This window comes from Perca flavescens, chromosome 14 (genome assembly GCF_004354835.1).
Source record: "Perca flavescens isolate YP-PL-M2 chromosome 14, PFLA_1.0, whole genome shotgun sequence".
NCBI lineage: Eukaryota > Metazoa > Chordata > Actinopteri > Perciformes > Percidae > Perca > Perca flavescens.
Window position 1 is genome coordinate 11686154 of NC_041344.1, and position 22989 is coordinate 11709142.

The 22989-nt window shown below is 40.3% G+C and overlaps 3 protein-coding genes across 3 annotated transcripts; 2 read left to right on the forward strand and 1 right to left on the reverse strand.

Annotated features, from left to right (window-relative positions):
• Nucleotides 1-5310: 5310 nt before the first annotated feature.
• cldn35 (claudin 35) lies at nt 5311-6000 on the forward strand. Its single transcript, XM_028596655.1, has one exon. The coding sequence runs from the start codon at nt 5311-5313 to the stop codon at nt 5998-6000; it is 690 nt and encodes a 229-aa protein (XP_028452456.1).
• Nucleotides 6001-6860: 860 nt separating this feature from the next.
• airim (AFG2 interacting ribosome maturation factor) lies at nt 6861-9495 on the reverse strand. Its single transcript, XM_028596657.1, has 4 exons — nt 9016-9495; nt 7672-7851; nt 7459-7577; nt 6861-7102 (listed from the first exon to the last, which is right to left on the reverse strand). The coding sequence occupies exons 1-4, from the start codon at nt 9282-9284 to the stop codon at nt 7062-7064; spliced, it is 609 nt and encodes a 202-aa protein (XP_028452458.1). The 5' UTR covers nt 9285-9495; the 3' UTR covers nt 6861-7061.
• An 87-nt stretch (nt 9496-9582) lies between these two features.
• cdca8 (cell division cycle associated 8) lies at nt 9583-13955 on the forward strand. The gene is made up of 11 exons (XM_028596658.1): nt 9583-9693; nt 10061-10153; nt 10776-10904; nt 11197-11237; nt 11386-11461; nt 11579-11646; nt 11769-11851; nt 11947-12046; nt 12576-12719; nt 13045-13131; nt 13470-13955. Exons 2-11 carry the CDS (start codon nt 10063-10065, stop codon nt 13503-13505), a joined length of 855 nt encoding a protein of 284 aa, XP_028452459.1. The 5' UTR covers nt 9583-9693; nt 10061-10062; the 3' UTR covers nt 13506-13955.
• The last annotated feature ends 9034 nt before the right edge of the window (nt 13956-22989 follow it).

Sequence of the window (22989 nt, forward strand, 5' to 3'; positions counted from 1 at the left end):
CACTTGTCAAACTGTTACCATGAAAATCATAGTGTCATCTGTGACGTGCTGTGGTGACCGTTGCACAAGTGTGCGCCCCCCTTGTGTTATTTGCGATCGGATAAAGCTGTAGGACGGGAGAGTTTGGAGAAACGGTCGACGTGCACGCCTCATCAGGAGGGGACAGCTCAGTGAAAACCCTTTTGTAATAAACCACCCGTAAAGCAGCAGGTTTACTATGAATGAGTTTGAGCACCTGCCTGTTGAAGGCGTGGGCGTTGGCATGGGCCAGGAACAGAGAAGCAGGAAACGAGGAGGGCTAGTTCGGGGGATTGGGAGGGTGTTGTCCAGGCATTGCATGCAATAAGTTTTACTCTTTGTTTAAAGGTGGGCAGATCGGTTTTTAAAACGTGCACTAGTTTTACCAAGCCAAGTGGGCTGGGATTAAATATTCATCTGGCATCTCTAACGGGGAATGATTTAATGTTTTTAATATCCTTAACTATATTTGATCATTAAACCTCCAGTCAGAAGAATGATCCCGTCCTGTTGGTAACATAACATTGCAAAGCAATATTAACCCAGTTCTAGTTTTCAAATGTGGAAAAAAAAACAAAGCTATAATTCTACTCATTGTGGTTGTTGGTCTCTCGCTATTGTGTATCTGTACTTATATATTTTTTTTTTTTTTTTTTCTTTTATTTGCTTGTATCAATCAGTGGGAATGTGCATTTGGTGGTATAGTTATGTAGGTTTTAAACTATTTTCTTTTAACGTAACAAAATGTAGACTTTGCTCGCCTGCATGCCAGAGTATTGTCCTTTTAAAAAAAAAAAAAAAATTAAACTTTTTTTAAATCATATTTATTATGAGAAAGGAAAGAAATATAAATCTTTTTTTTTTTTTTTTTTTTTTTTGGGGGGGGGGGGGTAAATGTTTATCAATTTAGTGGGACTGTTTTAGGCTAGCAATATTTGTCCAGTCTCTCTAAGATGCATTTTAAAGATTCCTACACAAATGTCAGTAATTTGGGAGGTACAAGCTGTGTTCTGAGGTGAGGGGACCCAGCTCTTTGCGTCGTGTTCAAATTCAAACGAGGTACTTTCTTCAAACGTGGACCCGTTAAAGACCGGACCCCTCTCCTCTTTGCCAGGTTACCATTTTGTCTCCTCGTTCCTGGTTTGTACCTGTGGCCACGCCTCTTGGTAGGGGCTCTCCTGTCTCCATGGCAACTCTGCTGACCTCTCACAAATGCACTTCCTCTTTATGAAGGGGTCCCCACATGGCATCAAGGGAGCAGGATTACCTCTTTTTAACCTTTTTAAAAAAAGATCCTAATTCTTTCTGTGCCCCGATAGAGAGCATGAATTATTTTTAAATTCCTCTCACTTTGATATATTGTTATATCTTAAAGGATTTGTAATTTGACATTGTGTATTGTGTATTTTCATTTTATTTTGTTTTCCCTTTTTGGTTCCTTTTTTTGGGGTTTGTTATAGCTCTGCTCTGTTCCTTTTTTTCTTTCCGCTAGTGGTCTCTGAAGCTGTGTGTGATTGTCTTATAGCAATAGAATCCTAGAATTGGAACATTCCAATTCCGTGAATGGAACGCTCCGATTCTGTGAATGAACGGAACCCTTTCTGACCAGTTGTGAGAGGGCGGGGCATATTTTAGCTCCGCCCCAACAGCAGAGGGCCATTCACTCGCTGTTATTGCTATTTTTGTGACATGTTCAAATAACTTTTTTTTTTTTTTTTTTATTTTTTTTTATTTTAGCCTGCAGGGAATTATTGTGTTAATGTGCAAAGTAATAAATTGGTATTTTATGCCTATAACATAGCTGGCGTGTTTTTGTCATTGATGACCGATGAAAGGGGGCTCTTGCAGTGTGTCCTTTTTATAGAGCTAGTTGACCAATTAACACCGTCTCTATGTGCGTGTACATGTGTTTTGTCACTAGATGGCATTCTTTACCATGGTAAATGGAATCACACGATTACTTAAACAGTAACGTGATCTTTCCATTTTCTCACCTCGATGGCCATCTTAGAACAGCTGAATGAGGCATGAAGATATCTTATTTTCTTACACCTTCTTACACCTTTCTTACCTGTTTTCTTTCCATGTTTACCAGTGTAGATTCAGTCATGCTGAACTTCGTTTTTAAGTGAGCCCATCTCAAGAACTGCTAAGAACTCGTTCTTAATCTTTACACTCAAACAGTGTATGGGCCTGAGGATCTATGGGCTTTACTGCACTACACTAGAACTCCAAAAGGTTTGTCATATTCTGTAGCTCAGGGCCTTACCTAGACATGTAAAATGCTAAAATATGTATTTCTGTAGCTAGTAACTCGTGTAGCAGCTTGAACTGTAAATAATTTATATTTGTTTGGCCCAGTTTACCATCCTAGCAGGTACACAGGCAAAATAATGTTATCAGTCCGTAACCAAAGTCCACTGAATTCACATAAAAGTAGGACAAGTATTCACAAATTATCCTCATACATTTTTCTTTTTATCCGATCGTTACCAGCATTCTACTTACACACCGATGTTTCGGGCTGAAAATGTGAGAAGAAAATTGGCTTTCCCTATAATATCAGATGTGAATGTAAGGTAGGCAGTGGTTCAAATAAGAAAAGAACAAAAAGAAATTCACAGAGCATAACAATTTATCGTAAAACAAAAGAGCAATCGACTAAAAATGAGCATTTGATAGAGAGCTCGGTCATGTTTAAACAATTTAAAGATCTATTTATACTGATGTTTATCAAAACAAACTTGCTGGTAGCCAAACTTATTCAAAAAGCAGAATGGATTAAAAATTAAATACATGGTAGTATTTTTTTTTTCTTGCATTAGTCCATAAATGGTTGTTACTTAATGTTCAATATTAAAATTAGATTTAACATTCACTTGATGTGGTTATCCTTTAGAAAAACATTTAAGAGATGATTTCTCACTAAATTATTTTTGGATAGAAAGCTGTGGTTGTGTTGGCAGCACCTCTCTCTCCTCCTGGTGCCTCAGGTGAAAGAGCTCATACAGTCAGCTGGTCTGACCTCTGTGGAACAAGGGAATGCAAGGCATTTCCAATAATTTCAATATTTTTGTATGTAAAATGAACAGGAACAAACCTCATTTACCCCCCATGTGGTGATATTTCTCTTTATAATGATGAATATCAGGCTGCATTAACTGTAGTGTAATGTCCCTGCTATAGGCACACAACTACATCTGTCTGTCTGTTTATTCATTCAGCCTGGATAGCCATCGTTGGTATGTGTCACCTTCCTCTGCTTCCCTTTGTGTATCATCCCCCTCTACTCTCCCGTTTCCTGTGTCGTGCGGATGGTTGCCATGACCACCGTTACCAAGGAGAGCGGGGGCTACAGAAGAAAGGAAACCTGAACCACAGATCTTGATGCCATGATATTTAATTCATCGGCACACCAAGGTTCAGTGTGATGCACATGGAGCGAGAGCGGTCTGGGGTAGAAGGGACATTTCTGAATAGAGGTGCTGTCAGATCATGCTGTTAAAACCAGGGTCTATTTTTTTCCACCTCTAGCTGTTTATTTAACAATATATTAATAATAACCATAATAAATCACCTGATATAGACTTGCTATATTCAGTCTGTTATTAAATCTAATTGAAATGACACAAAACTTTTAAGATTAAACAAATAAATCAATGATTGGACAAATGTCAGAATTTAGGGTTTTATTTCCTTTGTCCAGATGACACAATCATACAAAAGATTTTTCCCCTGTGTATTTCTCCTGTGGCTTTTCAGCATTTCAACCAGTCGTTAGAGAGAGAAAAAAACAACCTATGGCCCCTTTGGTGAAGCACTTTCTCTCTTTCATTGCAGACAAAAAGAATAAGTGAAAGGTCATTTTTGTGAAAGCTCCTTTAAAATGCATGTTTGTGTGGTACAAAGCAATACCACACGTTTGCCATGTTGTCTTTGTGTTAACTGATCCACCTACAGACAGCGCTCCATCCTCGGCCATCCATCCCTCCCTCCTTTTGTTGTCTCACCCTCTTTTGCCCTCTCCCTCCCTCCTGCATCGCTGTTTTTTTTTTTTTTGGGGTTCAGTGTTACACTCACAGGTTTGACTGTCAACAGCGGAACTGAAGATGGGAGGGAGTGAACAGATGCTCTACTTATCCAGAAGTCTGACTATACGGGCCTGATTTGTTATTTATACCCTTGTTTGGGACCAGACTGACCCATTCGGGCTACATTGCTACCAAAGGAAGCAGTTGGGGGCAGGGGGAAGCCCAACAGCAGCTGAAGTGGCCTCGTCAAGGCTTGGACCCCAGCGCCGTTTATTAGCAACAAGGAGATACTTCAGCTGGCAGCCACAGCAGTGTCTGATGAAGAGTTCTGCTGGCTGTTTTCCTCTGGAAGCCAGGACTTTTTTTGATTTAGAGACAGATTTAGAAGCCAGTCTCCTGCTAAGTTTGATGTGGATTCTTGGAAAAATCTGCTCAAATAAGTGGCTGGAATAACCTCTTTTTATTGACTCTGAATCAGCTGATTGTTCATCTTAACAGGATGTTTGTTTCATGTATTCACCAAACATTGGAGGACCAAACATTGGATTTCTGTTGACGAAGAGGTAAAAAGCTACGCAGAGTTTTATTGTGTGTAATCAAGCATCTCCCTTTTTCAACCTTGCTGTGACAGGATACACGTGACAGCATCAGTGGCCTTGAGTTCAAGTATCAGGTTACATCAGTCTGATCCATCTAGGTAAGGTTACACCATACCAGGAGTGTGACACTCAAATACACTGCAGCTCAACAATTGACCTCCTGGATTTGAACCAGAGCTGAAGGCAAAGAAACATTTCCACAAAGAAAAAAAAAAAGCCTGGCTTGGACCGTAAAGTCCGATCGATCCTGCTATTGCGGGGCTGTCACAGGTGGCTGCACAGCTATTAGCTGTTCAATAATGCATTGAATCAAACTGAGGAATGAAAAGGAGGAGAAAGTGCCTCTGATCCTTTGAAAAAGGTGAACGACTGTGGAGAGAAAGTGAGTGATTACTTCTGGGTAACGGGGAATTGAGGACACGTGGAACAGTGAGCAGATGTTGAAGGGGAAAAGAAAAAGAGAAGAAAATGGCTGCTGACAAAGTGGCACTGGGACAGAGACCATAGGAAGCTCGTCCAAGCCAGACAGGAAGGGGAACAAGTCAAACAAAAGGAGTAGACTTTGAAGACCACAAAGAAGGATAAACAAAACCAGAGGCGACAGAAGTAGAAAAAGAGGACCCTATAATCTCCTATAAACTGGACTAAAAAGTGTTGTCATCATGGCGAACACTGGCATGCAGCTGATCAGCTTCACCTGCGCGGTGACTGGCTGGATCATGGCGATCGCGGTCACGGCCTTGCCTCAGTGGAAGGTCTCGGCCTTCATCGGCAGCAACATCCTGACCTCAGAGATCAAGTGGGAAGGCATCTGGATGAACTGCATCTACCAGACCACTGGTCACATGCAGTGTAAGACCTATGACTCCCTGCTGGCCCTGCCTCCAGACATCCAGGCGGCCCGCGCCCTCATGTGTCTGGCCATCTTCATGGGCTGGCTCTCCTGCACGGTGTCCTGCTGCGGCATGAAGTGCACCACCTGCGCCGGGGACGACCGCCGGGCCAAGGCGGGCATCGCGCTCTCAGGCGGGGTTCTCTTCATTCTGACCGGCCTGTGCGTGCTGATTCCCGTTTCCTGGACTGCTAACACCGTCATCCAGGATTTCTATAACCCCAACGTGCCACTGATGCACAAACGAGAGCTGGGTCAGGCCATTTATCTGGGCTGGGCGTCTGCGGTTATTCTCATGATCAGCGGAGCTGTGTTGAGCAGCACCTGTCCCCTCATGGAGAGGAGCGGCAGGTACCGCAGGGGCTATATAGGCCGGAGCTTTGCTAATTCACCCGCTTCAGCACCAGATCCCCCAAAACCTATCACATCTAATAGTGTACCATTAAAGGAGTACGTATAGGAAGAGGAGGAAGGAACAGCAGCAGGTGGAGAGGGAGGAAGTTTAAAAGTGAATGCTGTTGAAAACTCTGGGTTCTTTCCTAAATTTGCTGTCTCAAGTTTTAAGTCTTTATTTGTAAACTATAATTTGAAGTATATAAGCATAGTTTATATATTTATTTAGTAATATATTCAACCTACATTTTGTATATCTCTTTGTAATGTGAAATGTGTCTTCAGTACTTTCACGTTTGTTTGAAGTTTGACTTTTACTGCATTGTGATTTACACTATTCTGAAGAAAGCCCATTGCCTATATTGTCAAATCGAAAAGTATGACTGTTATGATGGCTTTAAGGGTGGCTTGTGTTGTGCAGATTGCAGTGATTTCTTAAGCAGTTTTTCTGTGACATTGCCTCTCGATTTGTCACATGAAGCCTTGACTGAGTGTGCCTACATCGAAAGTGTGAAATAAAAAGAGTTTGTTAAAGCGTGCTTCGCTGACTATGTCTTACAACTTGTCTTTATCCTTGTGTGTGCTGGTTGTTTGTTGAAGATACATTTGGTATGGGCCATTTCTTTTTTTTTTTTTTTTTTTTTTTTTTTTTTTTTTTTTTTTTTTTTTTTTTTTTTTTTCCTTTATTAGACAATGGATAGATACAAAAGGAGGAGAGAGATGGGGAATGACACGCAGCAAAGGGCAGCAGGTCGGATTCGAACCCTGCGCCGCTGCAGGACTAAGCCAACATGGGGCGAACACTCTTACTGGGTGAGCTAGAGGCCGCACCCAGTTTGGGCCATTTTTAACCATCACAGACAATAATGTCGTCAATCAAGTATGAAATAACGCCACAGGGTCCTTTTTTGTGAGAAAAAAAAAATGTTGTAATTGCCTCTTCATCTTCAATTACCATATAAAGTAGTAATCCATCCAAGAACATGTCTAGGGACTATTCTATGACAATAAAAATCCAGTCCTTTCTCTAAAATCCACAGGAAATGTGTCCATCTACGTATGTTTGCTCTTCTCTTCTAGCCTCTTCATACTGGTCAAAGTTCCACATATGTTGCTTTTTCTCTCTTTTTATTGGGACATAATAAAGAAGGACACTTTGCAAAGTGTATCTGAAAGAAGACAGAGAAGTAATTAGTTTAACCTACAAATCTTTAGCACCCCTACGACTAACACTGACAGCTAATGAAACAACAGCCATTATAGATTTGGCTGAGAGTTGGTCTCTGGTCTGCTTGGTATAAAAACACAGTCACATAGCCATTGTCATAAAACATTTTACCAAAAACAAAATAGGCTAACAAACACAAGATACCTTGTCAATATGTGACAGTGGCAACACTGAGTGTGGACTATAACATACCGCTGTTTTAAACTGTTTATTGAGAATCATCTATATAAAATAAAATTGTTATTATTTAAACAGAGCGTTACAATGAAGTTATCAACATTATGTAAGACACTTTACCTTTGATGTGGTCTTCTGCACTGGGAGAGTCCCAGGATTTCCATCTTTTGGGAGCCAATTCTAAAAGGGAGAAATCATCTGCCCTCAGAGTCTGCAGCAGAGTCTTCCTCCTCAGAAATCTGAACACGAGTTGAGGAAAAAAAAAAAAAAAAAAAAAAAAAAAGCCCCCAAACATAACACAAACTCAATGCAAAACCTTAACAGAATGGATACTGTTGTCGGTAGTGACGCTCGGCATCCTGCAGCCACTCCAGCATGTCAGAGACAGACGGGGCGGTGGCCGAGCGCTCGGTTACGGTGAGCAGATCCAGACTGTCTGTGTTCTGCTCGTAATGCTGGAAGACTGCAAAAACCTGGTTACTGATGGAATCTCTGACCGACTGTAGAGAAGACCTGACAGAAAGAATAGATGCCATGTGTCAAAATCCAAAATCTAGTTGTTTTTTTATCTTTATTATTTTAGTTGATATTGTGCTAAGGTGGAGCATTCCTAAAAAAAATTGTCAAATCATTTACCCAAAAATTTGACACATAAGAGTACTGTTTTTTTTTGTATGGGTCTCTGGGCAGAATATAATGAAGTTGCTATGAATAATGCATGGGCACTGTACCTGCACATGGCAGTCAGAGAGAGTGTGGAGAGGAATGGGCAGCAGTGCAGATATTTAAAAGTGTCTGGTGCTGATTCAGAGTGGTATGTGCTGTCGTTCTACTGGCTTGTGGCACTTATAAACGGAATGTCACTCACGTTTTACTAACAGATGCAACTTTCCACTGGCATATACTGATTCCTACTGGCATAAGCCACTGCTGATTATTATATGTCGCTGCTTTTAGTTATTTCTCGTTCAAGTGTTAGATACCACTTTTCATCAGCACATGCATGTGAAAGGTGATATGACAGTACGACGGTGAAAAGTTTTATCTGCCAGTGAAACATGAGTAACAAACCGTTTATAAGACACAAATAACAGTGCATATCACAATCAGCGGTAGCACATGACAGCAAAAATCTGTATATGCCGGCACAAAGTGATACCTGTCAGTAAAACATGACTGAAGTAGAGTAAAATTTCATTAGCATACCAATAATTAATGCATCAGTCAAAAAAGACATATCACTAAAAAAAGAGTGGCATCAGACATGTTTTCGCTCACTTGAAACAGGGGGTCAGTAGTGGCCCATAGCTCATATCTGCCCAGGGCCCCTCTAGACCTGGCCCTGATTGGCTGCTGTTATACGACTTATTATTAAGCAACAACATATACATACATACATACATACATATATATATATATATATATATATATATATATACATACATACATACATATTTATATATATATACACATATATATATATATATATATATATATATATATATATATATATATATATATATATATATATATATATATATATATATATATATATATATACACATACATATATATATACACATATATATATATATATATATATATATATATATATATATATATATATGTACATCATCATCACAGTCTTCATTTGTTTTGCAGTGTTTAGCTACTTACATCTTCTCATTGAGTTTGCCCAGCACTGTATCCGTGGCTTGTAGGAGCTTGAAACGCAGCCGTTCCTCGAGGTCAGGAAAGTCTCTGAGCGGTGTGTTGGAGATTTGGACGTTGGAAAGCGCTCGTGACTGCTCCGCCAAGTTACCCAGAGACACCATCAGAGGGCTGCAATCGGCTAACACACTCGTCCATACTTTCTGATTGTTTTCAAGACTCTGGAAGCCTTTCTTCAGTGCTTGATGAAGTGAAATAAGTGCAGGGTTGGACATTTCAGTTGTTGATTTTAGACATCAGTTGACCACAAAAGCAAAACCGCGTGTGTGCAATCATCGGATCCTTGTATTTAAATGATTTTAGTCCGTTTTGGAGCAAGTGACTCTGTTAATACAGTTCCTGTAACCCTTTAAAAGTGAGGTAATATTAACTGCTAATAAAATCACATTTCTACCATGTTGCCTGAACCCATTTCCGTCCTTGTGATGTAAACACTGACGTTTGGGGCTACGATTGGCCGACAAACATTTTTCGTGACGCAAAGCAAACACGCGTCCTAATTGGCTGACGTTGCGCCTAGTCCCTCCCCGCGCCGACATTTGAAAACGGCTTTGTGAAGAACACACAGAGAGAGAGAGAGAAAAAAAAGTAAAGAGTCCGTCCGACGAAGAAAAACATAATCAGGTAAGTAACGTTAATTGCTTGAAATATGGATCACAATTGTAAACAAAACAATAATGATTTAGAGTGTTTTATTAAGTATTTGTGCGTGTGATAGAAACTGTCAGTAAAGAAAGTCAGCGAGCTTGCGAGGCAAGCTAACGTTACTGGTCTTGCTAACTAACGTTAGCTAGAACAAGTAACCGTAATGTTAACGTTAGCTCGATTACCAACCAGCCGCATGTCGCCACTTTATTTTTAAAACGCTGGATGAAGTTATATTCTATTCTTTATTATATTCTAAAACTACACACTGTAACCTAATGATATTACTGTGTCGTGTTGTCAAGCGTGGGTTAACCTCCTTCGTTTCCGCTACCTATCCATGCAGACATGGCTCCCAGGAAAAGGACCACCAAACAACGGAAAAACAACCCCAAGACGGCCAAGCTGGAAGCTTTTCTGGAGGATTTTGACAGCGAGGGTGAATATATGTCACTTATTTTTCAACTGCAGTTTCTTCGGTATACACGGTACTTTATAAAGCAGTGCCCTGTGCAATGTGTCAACGTTGTTTTAGTTTGACTTAGAAATTCACTTTGAGCAACACTCCCAGGCAGGCTTGCTGCATGTTGAATTATAATAATTCAATAATATTATTACAGAGCCTGAAAGATTTTAGAGGGCATCACATATATATTGACATTGGATGAATATCAAATGAGATATCGTTATACATGCATGAATATACCAATATAATTTAGTTATTAAATAATTGTGACTAACATTATACAGTTGAAAAATAAACAAAGCAATACTTTCTGGTTAACAAACTGTAATGGCTGTAGTGTTTCCTTTTGACCTTTCTGTACTGCAATTTCTTGTAACTTATTGATCAACACATGCTGATACCGATGCATCAGAAATCGGCCTATAGTATCGGCGGTTATTTTTATCGATCCTGCTAAAATATTATTGGATTATCATTACTGATGCATCGTCATGTAAGGGGGAATTTATTGTTGTAGTTTGTCAATGTGTCAATTTAACTACTTTATAAACTGCAGGGTAGTGTGTAATCTAAAGATCTTGTTGTGTTTTCACAGTGAAGACCAGAGTTGGTCAACTGAAAGAGAAACTTAACCAGCTGCTGAAAAATGTTGACAACAGCTACAACATGGCACAAATTAAGCTCCCCAAGGCTGTCCGTCAAATGGTCTGGTTGGAACATTTCAGTGAGTTGACAAACGCTCTCAGATTAGTCTAATGAAACCCAAATCCACAATTCCATGAATGTTGTTTTAAGAAATAATGCAGTTGTGTCACAGAAGCATCTTTTTACCGTTTTGTGCTAGTTTCCTAAAATAATAACTGCAGATCTAGTATTTTTGACTCATGAAACATGTTATACATAGTTATTTGTATACAGATTATCTGCACTGGTGTTTCATATATTGTATGAAAAATGAATTTTTATTCTTTTTAAATATCCTTAAATTAAATAAACATTTGCCCCTCTCTCTGAAGGGGCTGAGAAACCAAAGTCACCAGAAGTGGATAATACAAAGGTGAATTGACTCTCTTTCTCAATTATTTTGTATCATAATTAACAGTGTGTCATAGATTTCAAAATATCTTTGGTTTGTGCAGGCCAGGCACACTCTGTACTGTATTAAACATTTATTCAGTTCTTTATTCTCGTCTGTCTGTTAACAGAGAGAAGAGGAAGCTGCTATTGTTGACAGCGTTGTGGCTGAGGACCACGCAGTCCTTCTCAAATCAGTCAAGAAAAGTATGTTTTAAATTCAACGGAGTCTGCTTTGGATGGGATGGACTAAATATGTATGAATTATTTCAACCCAGTCAAGAATTTAAGTGGATTTTATCCTGTATATTTTGTCTCCCACAGCATCAAAGAAAAAGGGTGCAGCCAATTGCAGTTCGGAGGATGAAAAGACCCCGGCCACAACAAGGAAGGTAATGGTACATTTTTATTCAAGCATGCATAATAGTCAGAAAACACAGCTGAGTGTTTGAGAGCATAATTAATCATAAATGCATGGACCTGATGTCTGTTTAACTGCTTGTTCCTAATTCAGGGCAAAGCAACAAGGAAACCTCCAACTACATCAAAAAGAGCAAAGGCGCTGACAATCAGCAAGCAGAACAACTCCATCAGACGGTAAGACCTTCTCTCTCTCTCTTTTAAAATAAAAAAAAAAAAAAAAAAAAAAAACTTTCTTAAGTTCAGTAGCATAATAATGTCCTACTTAACAGCTCGACCAGGAAGCCATTGGTCACTCCTGCCAGGAGTATGCTGGATTCTTCTTTTATGATGGGTCCCACTCCCCTCATTACTCCACGCTTGACCCAAGGTGTGTGTGTGTGTGTGTGTGTGTGTGTGTGTGTGTGTGTGTGTGTGTGTGTGTGTGTGTGTGTGTGTGTGTGTGTGTGTGTGTGTGTGTGTGTGTGTGTGTGTGTGTGTGTGTGTGTGTGTGTGTGTGTGTGTGTGTGTGTGTGTGTGTGTGTGTGTGTGTGTGTGTGTGTGTGTGTGTGTGTGTGTGTGTGTGTGTGTGTCCGTGTGTGTGTGTCCGTGTGTCCGTCCGTCCGTCCGTCCGTGTGTCCGTCCGTCCGTCCGTCCGTCCGTCCGTCCGTCCGTGTCTCCAAATTGCATCAAATCTCAGGTTGATCTTTAAAGCCCTTTTGCTTTTTTAGCTCTGATCTGCAAGATTTAGCATCTTTTATATGTTAGACTAAACATTAAATGGGCACCAGGGACTTGTTCTCATAGCTATCTCACTAATTTGAAATGTACTAGTGCATTTTTACTCCCTTTTTAATCTAATTTTAAATCGAAAACCATTACACACAGTGAGTGAGGGGTTCATAATACTCACCATTCAAAGCTTTATTCCCTCAGGCTTCCTAAGACCCCTGCTGTGAGGATTCCCCGCCACAAAGAGAGGGTTTATAGCATTTCAGTCAACGGCTCTCCCATTTCAGCAGGAAATGAGGACATTGTCATCAACGTTCCCATTGGCAACGGAGAGGTGAGTGCGCAGTTAGCTTGATCCTACAGGGCAATTAATTTAAATAAATAATTGTTTTAACCAGGGATAAAGTTCTGAACACTTTATAATCAGATTATTTGAAATATAACCGTTAATTTGCATTTGATGTTTTTTTTTTTTTTTTTTAAAGTCCTTGTTGCAAAATATGACCACACTACATTAATATTGCTGAGGAACTTGGAGTATTTATCCGTCGTGTGTGCTAGGCCTGTATTTATTTTAGATGTGACCATTGTTTGCTTTTTATTGTATGACTTTGGAAAAGCAGGCTAATTAACCAATGTCTTGTAATGTGTTGATCCAGAGCATTCAGTTATTGGCCAGTCAGTTGGACTCAGTGGACCTGTCTCTACTGGATGAGACCGCTCTGACGAGCATTCGGCTGCTGCAGGTATATTAGATTCAACGTTATTGTCATTGTACAGGTACTGAGACAGCGAAATGCAGTTTAGCATCTAACCAGAAGTGCAGAAAAGCAGTAAAGGTCAGAGTAATGTACAGAATTGACAGACTAAAATATAGAATAGAATGTGTAATACACCGTAAGGGATATGAATACGTATATGCAGTATTAGCAGTGGTATGAATACGTGAACATGCATACAGTAGAATGTATATGGGGGAGGAATTGGAAGTCCTATTTTGCTCCTAGATTAATCTAGCATTAGGTGTGAGATTCTTGCATAGGCTTTAATTCTCATCATTGTTTTTTTTTCCCCTTCTTGACAGAATCGCCTTACAACCCTGTGTGGAACATCACAGTGACCTAACCCTCTTCTATCAACTTGTACATTATTTTAAAGACATTTTATCTATATTTTAAAGCTTTACATGCTCTGCTGTGGTTTTACTTATAGGTGAGATAAATGTGGGTTATTTTACCATTTGTTTTATTCATTTACTTTTGTAATATACTCCTTACAAACTTATTTTCTTCTTTTTCAAGCATTAGGGTCTATCCTTGGGGGAATTCTGCCTAATGTTCGTCTCATTTTAGTGCTTTTCCAGTCTTTTAATCCTTTTGGCCAGTCAGACTTCTAAGGTTTGGATTTTAGTTGTCCTACAAGCCAGTTAATTGATAAGTACTCTGCAAATATGCTTTACTGTTCATTCTTTGATTTGTAAGTACATTCTAATCTTACATTTATTGTGTTTTTTATTTTGTCATTGTTCATCTTTATCTGCAAAACTAAGGATTCTGACCACAGCTTTCAATTGTGTGATATGGTTTATTTGGGATTGGAATGTGTTGGTTGATAAGAGTGTGGATGAGTAGCTTTATCACAAGAAAGCCAGCCATGTCATTATTTAATATGCTATAATTATGTGTTAGTAGAACATACAGGACATGTTTTGTCTTTTGGGAAAATATCTTCAAGCTGTACCTTTTACATGGTGACCAGTAGGTGGCAGCATTTCACAATAGAAGCTTGCTTGTCTGGCTTAGTCAGAGCAGCCTCTTTTCTCCAGTTGTAACCTGTCCACAGTATTAAATCTGTGGTCATTACACCAGAAATCTAAGTAAAACCTTTTTTCAAAACTTATTTCTTTTGCTGATGATCAAGAAAACTAATGCTCACAATCTTAATATTCATTTAAAAGAACCTTTAAACACAGTAGGCCTACTATATTGTTGTTTTGAATACTTTGATACATCAGCGGGGGGGAAAAAAAATCAATATCACTGTTTTCTTGTTCTGCACTACACTGCTGAGCTTTGTTTAGCGGTAGCAGAGAGGTTAATAAATAAAATGGCTCTACAGTGTTGGTCCACTGCTTTTCTGTGGAATTTTCCTCTCTAGCTAAACAAACGTGTTTGTGTTCTGGACGGAGACTAGTGAAGGCTATTAGAAGCACTTTTCTGGTGAGCGTTACTGCGCAGCCTCCAACTGAGAGAGACAACGTAAATGTTACGTGAACGTGTCTGAAAGTTGTACGTCTTCTGGTAGCTGTGCCAAGAGAAATCTCAATCATTCTGAATCTTACTGAGATGGAGAGCGTAGGTATATGTAAGGAGATAACATGGGCACAGGCTAATTATTGCTAACTAAAATGATAGTTAACATCAGTAACTAAACCTAAATAGCTAATGTAAGTCTAAACTGCCTGCGAGCGTCTCCTGTACTATACGGTAATTCCTCTACTATGCGACAGTAAGTTATGGCACAATCGTTAGCTTATTTTTACAAAAACGTCTGCTATGGAGACATAACGTGAGGTACAAGGTAATGGAGCCTTTTATACATTGTCGTGTTTCTTTAGCAATAAACAATGGACAAATAAAGTCTTTAAACGCTTCAGATGTAAAGGTATTTGTTGTCAAAGTAACGGCAAAATAAATGGCAGTCAGTGGGATGCTAACGGGAGGTGATCGCTTTGTAGCATCAAAATGGCGCCACAGGAGCTATGCGTTCTGAAGCAAAGCTTACCTTCTTGCACCAGACCCACTCTCAGTTGTGTCTCAAATTTGCCGGAAGTTCGTCACTTTTCCAGTGAGGGCTGAGCGTTACTGCGCAGCCTCCAACTGATCTTGAAGACGTAGATGTGACGTGAGCAGCCTGTCTGAAAGTTTCAAGTCTTCTGGTAGCTGTGCCAAATCTCAATCATTCTGAATCTTACAGAGACGGAGAGCATAGGTGTATACCTACGCTCAACGTCTCTGTAACGAGATAACATAGGCACAGGCTAATTATTGCTAACCAAAATGCTAGTTAACATTAGTAATTAAACCGCTAATGTAAGTCAAAACTGCCTGTGAGCTTCTCCTGTACTACACGGTATATTCCTCTACTATGTGACAGTAAGTCGCGTGGTTATGACACAATCGTTAGCCTATTTTTACAAAAACGTCTGCTACAGATCCGTGACGTGAGATACAAGGTAATGGAGCCTTTTATACATTGTCGTGTTTCTTTAGAAATAGACAATGGACAAATAAAGTCTTTAAACGCTTCAGATGTAAAGGTATTCGCTGTCAAAATGAATGGCAGTTAATGGAATGCTAACGGATTGTTAGCATCAAAATGGCGCCATAGGAGGTATGTGTTGTGGAGAGAGGCCCCCTTGGTAAGAAGTTCCACTTGTGAAAGTACACAACTTTGTTTACACAGAGGGACATTAGTGGGCCATGTGACGTGCTGTTGGCAGGAAGTGGCCGCCTGTACCGCTGCTGCACAGAAACTTGCACTCTGACCTTCGGGGCCAACATAACGCTGCCAATTAGAAGCTTGTTAAGCTTCGTTAGGCCTGATGAGCTCATTAGGGTTTCCACCTGGGATGGTGAACTGGGTCAGTCCGGCCTCACCTTGGGCCCACACAGACGAGCATAACTCTTTGCTAGTCTTGCTGGATTCTCATGCATCATATGCTACCAAGCCACAGCATGGAACTCTGTGCCCCCAGTTGAAACCGGGCCTGGTCCCTTCCATCTGTATCCATCTTAAAGCGCTTCATCATCTGCTGTCTCACGCTGTGCAAACTGCGTTGCAGAGGTAAAAACCGAACTCTGCTTCCCTACAAACGACAGCTGTTGTGGTCAGCGGTGCGTGCAGTTCAGCTCCCTCGTTAGCGGAGCACCGAGCCCTGCACGCACCTGCTCTACATATCATAGAATTTTCCTACTTTTGCCTCTGAATGGATTGAATCCTTTTTTTTATTCTCTAGGTAGGTGGAAAATTGCCACTTTGCACGGATGGCTTGGTTTTCAGTAAGCACGCAGGCAGTGGCGCAGTGACAGGTGCGGTACGGATGGGGCGGATTTTGAGGTCACAGAGCAACACTTCTACATAAATCATCCGCTGAGATGTTCAGGATGAGGGACTGGAACCTGAGAGCAGAAGGGAGACACGGTACAGAAATGCTTCAACACTTGCACAAGCAACTCTGTATTAGCGTCCATTCTGTGCAGTGGTTTAAATCGGTCCAAAGAAAATGAGAGATGTAAAGCAACACATTTTTGCAGAATTGGTTCAGTTTATCCTTTAAAGCTGCACTAATCAATATTTTTGTATTTCTGATATCTACATATCTCCCACTTGGTTAATCACAAACAGAAGTGTCAACAGACCACTGGCAAAATGACTGAAGCTGCCACCATCATTGGTAGTTGAATTTAAATCAAATCTAATAGCTAAAGCAATTGATTTTGCTAATTTTAAAGGAGCTCGACGCTGTTAGTTTTTTTTTCTTGAGTCACTTGGTAATGAATTAATGTGTAATACAAAAAAGTAGCTATTTTAGGTTATTTATATATCTGGCAGTTGAAGTAACCATCTTAAAATAATGGGTGAACAGTCTTAAATCGGAATAACGGGAGGTTTTCCTGTTCTACCCATTGTGCTGACTTTGTATGGCAAAAATGTTTGGTTGACAGGTTGTTTCATGTGGCCAAAGAAATCAATAATGCTGTTTCACGTTCTATGAACCTTTTTATAAAGGCTACCTCTCCTTTTGTCCCCTTATTCACCAATAAGCCCCGCCCCCACCAATCCCATGTCTTAGCCCTTAACCCCACCCTTTCAACCACATAACCTCATCCTCCCTCTATCTCATTTTGTATTCCTAAAATCTGTTATCATTAAAACATGTGTCTGACACACGAATGTGGCGTATTTCTCGACAAAGCTGTTCCCTCCCCAAACTGCTGGAGCCCTTGGTTAATTGAGGCCCCAGACCTGGGTAAACTGCCAAATTTGCTGCCAAGACGAATGAACCTGGCAGAGGCATGTTCTCCTAGCAAAATTAATTCTCTGGTGCGTCGAGGCCTCCTATAAATCCCATCCGTCAAGTGCCCCACTAATCTATTTACTCCCATGCACACACCTCTGTCGGCCACTGTCTCTCACTCAATTCATACTGAGCCAGCCAGGGGTTAAGACTCATCTTCTGCTAAGTTGGTTTGTCAGTGCAAACCACACAAAAAAAATGTGACTGAACGCTTTGTTCTGTCTGCATGGTGATGGAGAGTTAGGAGGACACAAGCTGACGGTAAAGTGAAGTGGCAGACGGGAGGAAGAGTTAAGTGGGACTGAACGGCCCCCACATGATGCATTCTGGGCATGTGTTCGTCTGGTGGCCAGCAGGGTCCTGATAGCATTTTGATGGGCGGCCCCTCTGTCGCTCAGGCACCCCTGATGATGGGCGGGGTGGAGAAGAACATCTGCTGCCAAAAAAAATCCTGTGGAAATTAAGCCCTGACAATAACAGGCTACTCTGAAGAGAGGCAGGAGGTTAATACCATTTGCTGATTGCACAGAGACAAACCTTTGCTTGAAAGGCCCCTTGGTGGTTCTCAAATTCAGACATTTGTCTATGAGAGACGTGGTAGCATTTGTTTCCACTGGGCACCAAAAGAAGTTAAGAGACATTATCCCTATTCTGTGATCCAAGAAAGTACTTTATGGGTATTGATTTGTGCGATTGTCAGGTTTGTGCAGATAGGAGTGTATTCATGGGAAAACCAACCAAAAGAAAAGGCTCTCGTTTATGCTGAAAATTGCAGATGCAAACTGCACTAGAAAAGGTTTAAAATGTATTAAAATAGGAATTCTTTGCATGTGAATTACTGTATGGGAGTGACAGTTTAAGTTGTACCCAAAGGTGTTGAAATGTCATCAATGGCAAATGAAATAAGTTAAAGTGTAAGCATTAAAAGGAGCTGAGATGTGGAGCTGAGGAGCTACTCATTTATTAATTATTGATGGTTTGTAAGTCCTCAGCGTAGTAGAATTAACAGTAAGGGCTGAAAGCAGTTACACGCATAGTGGTCACTACAGTGGACAGCTGTTTAAAAGTCATTTTCTCCTAAATGCAATAGTTTCTAATTTTATATCAGCCGTTAGAATGCTCTCTGCTGCCCCCTCCATTGTGGTTTATTCAGTGGTTAGTTGTTGTAACTACAAGGGAACCTCTGAATCCAAGATGGCCGACAGACAGCCACACTTGTTGACCACTGCTGGAATATCCTGCCAATCCTTCTATACCAGGAGAACCCTAGAGGTAAAAAAAAAATATGATGATATGCAGGAATATCTAAGGAACAATATTATTCTTTTAGTTTTAACATTTTTATTTCAAATAAATAGTAAATTGTGATTAACCATGTGTCCAATGAAGTGGACGTCATGCATTGCTAAGTATATTTTCCAACACAAGTCATATGGTTGATTCATCTTTTATTATGACTATCTTGTTTGCAATTCTGTAGGGCTGTCCTCTAAAGATATTCTTAGTCGATTAACACTTATAGGATTTTGTCGACTAATCGATTAGTTGATTTAATTGACAGAGCTGTGCGCTTTGAGAGGTGGTTAAGACTAGAAAAGCACAATATAAATGTAGTTAATTAACCATCTGTAAAACTGAGTTTCTCCACAATTAATCCTGCAAGAGCACCACTTTAAATCTTGTGTTTACCACAAATGTGCTCAGAAGTTTCCTGAAATAAATAATTAAGCATGAATAAGCATAAAAAATGACTAATTGACTAAAGAAATCTTTTTCGACTAATCGACTAAGAGGTGACAGCCCTACAATTCAGTGCATTTTGGGTATATTTGTGTCTGGGTGTCACAGGACAGTGTCTGACAGTCCCAGGACAGTCATGGGAGTCACAGGGCAGTGTACAGGACAGGGTCTGACTGTCCTGGGACAGTCATGGAGTCACAGGACACATTGGGCAGTGGTGGCCTAGGGGTTAAGGAAGCGATCTCGTGACTGGGAGGTCACGGGTTCAATGATAAAATTCTGGGTGTGGAAAGTGAAAGAGCAGCGCGTGTCCCTCCCTCATTACCACCACTGCTCCCTTGAGCAAGGCCCTTAACCCCAGCTGCTCCAGTGGAGCTGCTCAGTGGCTCCAGGTATGAATGTGTAACTATGCGAATGTGACAGGTCTCAATCGACTTACCTGGATAAATAAAGGTTAAATAAAAAAGGACAGGGAGTCACAGGACAGTGTACAGGACACTGTCTGACTGTCCCGGGACACTACCAACAGGACAGGACAGTTTTTGCTGCCACTACTGCTGCAATAGGGCTATAGAATGTTAAAGTGTGTGAAAGTATGGTTAAGTGCTTTTCAAAGCATACAATTAAATAATTGTTCATGGATTTATGATAAAACTCAATTTGATTCATTCTTCCATTAAGTTTGTACTGTTTATGTTGAGTGCTTAAGCACATGTAGTCCAGTGTAGTGGACATGTCTGTAACTTTCTGAAAAAAAGTGACAATTTTTGACCGAGGCTTTCATAATTCATTCATCAGAGGGTTATATTTATTATCTGTCCCTTCCAACAAGCAGGGTTTCTGATGTTGTAAATAAATAAAACTGAGTTCATGACCAGGAATTTTTGAGAGTTAACAAACTTACACTTTCCTAACAGGGCGAACCAAAGCCTGCATGCAGAAGGAGTTAATGTGGAATGTACTAATATAATAGTGGAGCCACTAACCTGAGCTTTGTGCATTCATTCCTATGCTAGACCTGGCCAGGTTGAAAACAAGCTTTTCTTATTTGGTTAGATAAATATGAGATGCAAATATCCAGAAGGGCGACAGAGCAGGGATAAAATAAAGTGAATTCTCACCCCATTCATTACCTCCATCAAAGGCAGAAAAGAAAAGTGACCATAAAATGAGCGGTGGAGCAATGGCTGGGATTGCCTTTGAGAAATAATTAAACCCTCTTTGCAATGCTCCCCAGCCTCCGGGAAAAATCCCCATCTTCTGTGTGGTCTACAATTGATGTTTGGTTTACTAGCCCCTCTGTATAAAGCAGACCTTCAATAAACTATATCACCCTATTTGTGAGAGTAATACAGCCCAGTGCGGTCCTCAATTAGGTATAAATGACACAGCAAATTGGAAAATTAGGAGGAGAGGGAAGGATAATTTTCTCCAAAACAGGCTAAAACCAATTCATTAGGAGACCAGGAAGAAGACAAAGGGTCCCTTTTTGTCCTCCTAACAGAAAATCCCATTTTAAGTTCAGATGCCTTACTGTTCACCTTGCCACAGGCTGTGTTTGGAGGCTGATTTGATCACTTAGTATGACTCATATGTGATAAATAGTGTGTGGAATTACAGGTTGCACTAATGTGCGATGTGTGAAAGCCAATGGAATTTCACTTGTTAAAGCTTTATATTTTCCAATAATGGTAGAAGAGGATAACATCCCCCAATTAAATATGATCAGCACACACTTTCAGATAATATGTGATTCTGGACTGGATGTCCTTCAGCTGGATGACCTGGGTTAAGTTCACCACTCTGGCGAGTCTGTGCTTTGCTAAAGTATCCTTTTATTGCCCTTCTGAGAAGTCAACCTAAATGCTTTATTACCACATTAGTACAATATAAAGTATTCATAAGCAGCTAAGAGGTTAAGACTAAATAAAAAGTTATTCAAAGTCAAAGTTACTCGTGCACAAGAAACGTTTTTTAGTCGGTAATGTCACCTGGATTGTTGTGAAATTTTGTACAGATATTCATGGTCCCAGGAATTTGAATCCTAATAACTTTGGAGATCCCCTGACATTTGCTGTAGCACCACCATGAGGTTTACATTTATGGTCAGAGTGACATTTCATGACAACCATTGGATGGATTTCCATGAAATGTGCTACACATATTCAATGTGCCTAGAGGATACAATGTAATGACTTTGATGATCCTCTGACTTTTCCTCTAGTGCCACCAGCAAGTTGAAATGTTTGGTTCAGAGTGAAATGTCTTGACAACTTCGGCACAGACATCATGGTCCCAAGAGGATAAATTGTAGTAATGACATCAGCCGTTCTACCTGCTAAACATCAACATGCAAGTGTTGCCATTGTGAGTATGCTGAAGGCACTGCTGTGCTGCTTGAATGGGTATAAACTCACGTCTTGTTTTGTTTTAGGCACATTGGAAAGTAAATGGACAGGCTCTTTAGTGCATAGTCAAGCTGTTGTCCCACCCTTCCAAACATTAGCTCACTTTTTGGGTTTGAGAGAAACAGTTTGTGCCATGTTTGAGTTTGAAAAGAAACAAAAAGCCAAGCTAACAGTTTCTCATTGGGTTTTTGTGGGGTACTCGTGGTATTTTCAGTGACAGACCAGCAAAAGGAACTGAGCTGTTTCAACTCTGAACTTTGATTTCGGTTATTTCAAGTTATATCTAAAAGTGTTGCTGTCACCTAGACCTTGCCGTAACTTTTGCTCTGTTATTCCTTTCATCGATCCCTTACGTGTGATTTTATGGGATGAGCCTATATGCCTCGCTATATAAACCCATATATTGTGTATGTTTTTCTTTATCACTCTCCAAAGACACTTGCTTTTTAAACTACTGGGTGTCAATTTGGTCAGCTTCAAAAAAACACGTCCTCCCTAAACTATGTCTTGTGTGCTCGCCAAATGCAGACATGCAGCATTGGCAGCTCCTGTTCAGGTGTGTACTTGTGATTCTGGGCACAAAACAATGCAGATATGAAGTTACGGTGATTGTATTTGGTGCCACACACACACACACACACACACACACACACACACACACACACACACACACACACACACACACACACACAGTCTCTTGAATCGTTTGAGAAACACCTGTCTCTCTTGGATTCACGATGACATGATAAAATAAGTTTGGGGATCAATTTGTCTTCATTTCCAGCCTCTCTTTTTATTAGATGCAGTGGTGAGTGATATGATTAGGGGGGTGTGCTTCAAGAGCTGCTGCACAATGCACCCTCCTCTTCTCTACTTCACACACACAACACATTTCGGCACATTAAACAATAGAACATGATATAATATTGGTAATTAATATTCCTTTCTATCATTTAAATGTGCAGGGAATAGTCTTCTGATGGATGGGCTGGTTTCTATCACCAGTTAGATGTATGGAACAAATGTCAAGTACCACATAAACCAGCATCTAATTCCATGTAATTGAGAGTACATGGTATTTGTAGGGAACATCAGAGTCTTTTCATTAAACAGTCGCAATGCAGAGAAAGATGAAGGAGTGGATCGGGCAACTTTGAAAACTCCATTAACATCCTTTTGAAAGTAGTTTTGTGGTACAAGTCATCTGTCAATAAATAAATCTCCCCATGAGAGAAGGAGATGTTTGACTTTCTAACTTTGGGAGTTTTCAGCTGAACATAGTGCACTTATTGATTCAGTCTCTTCCTCCGTAACGGTTGATGCTTTACTGAGAGAGGAGACAGCATTTTAATACACAACAACCCTCTGCACCCTTT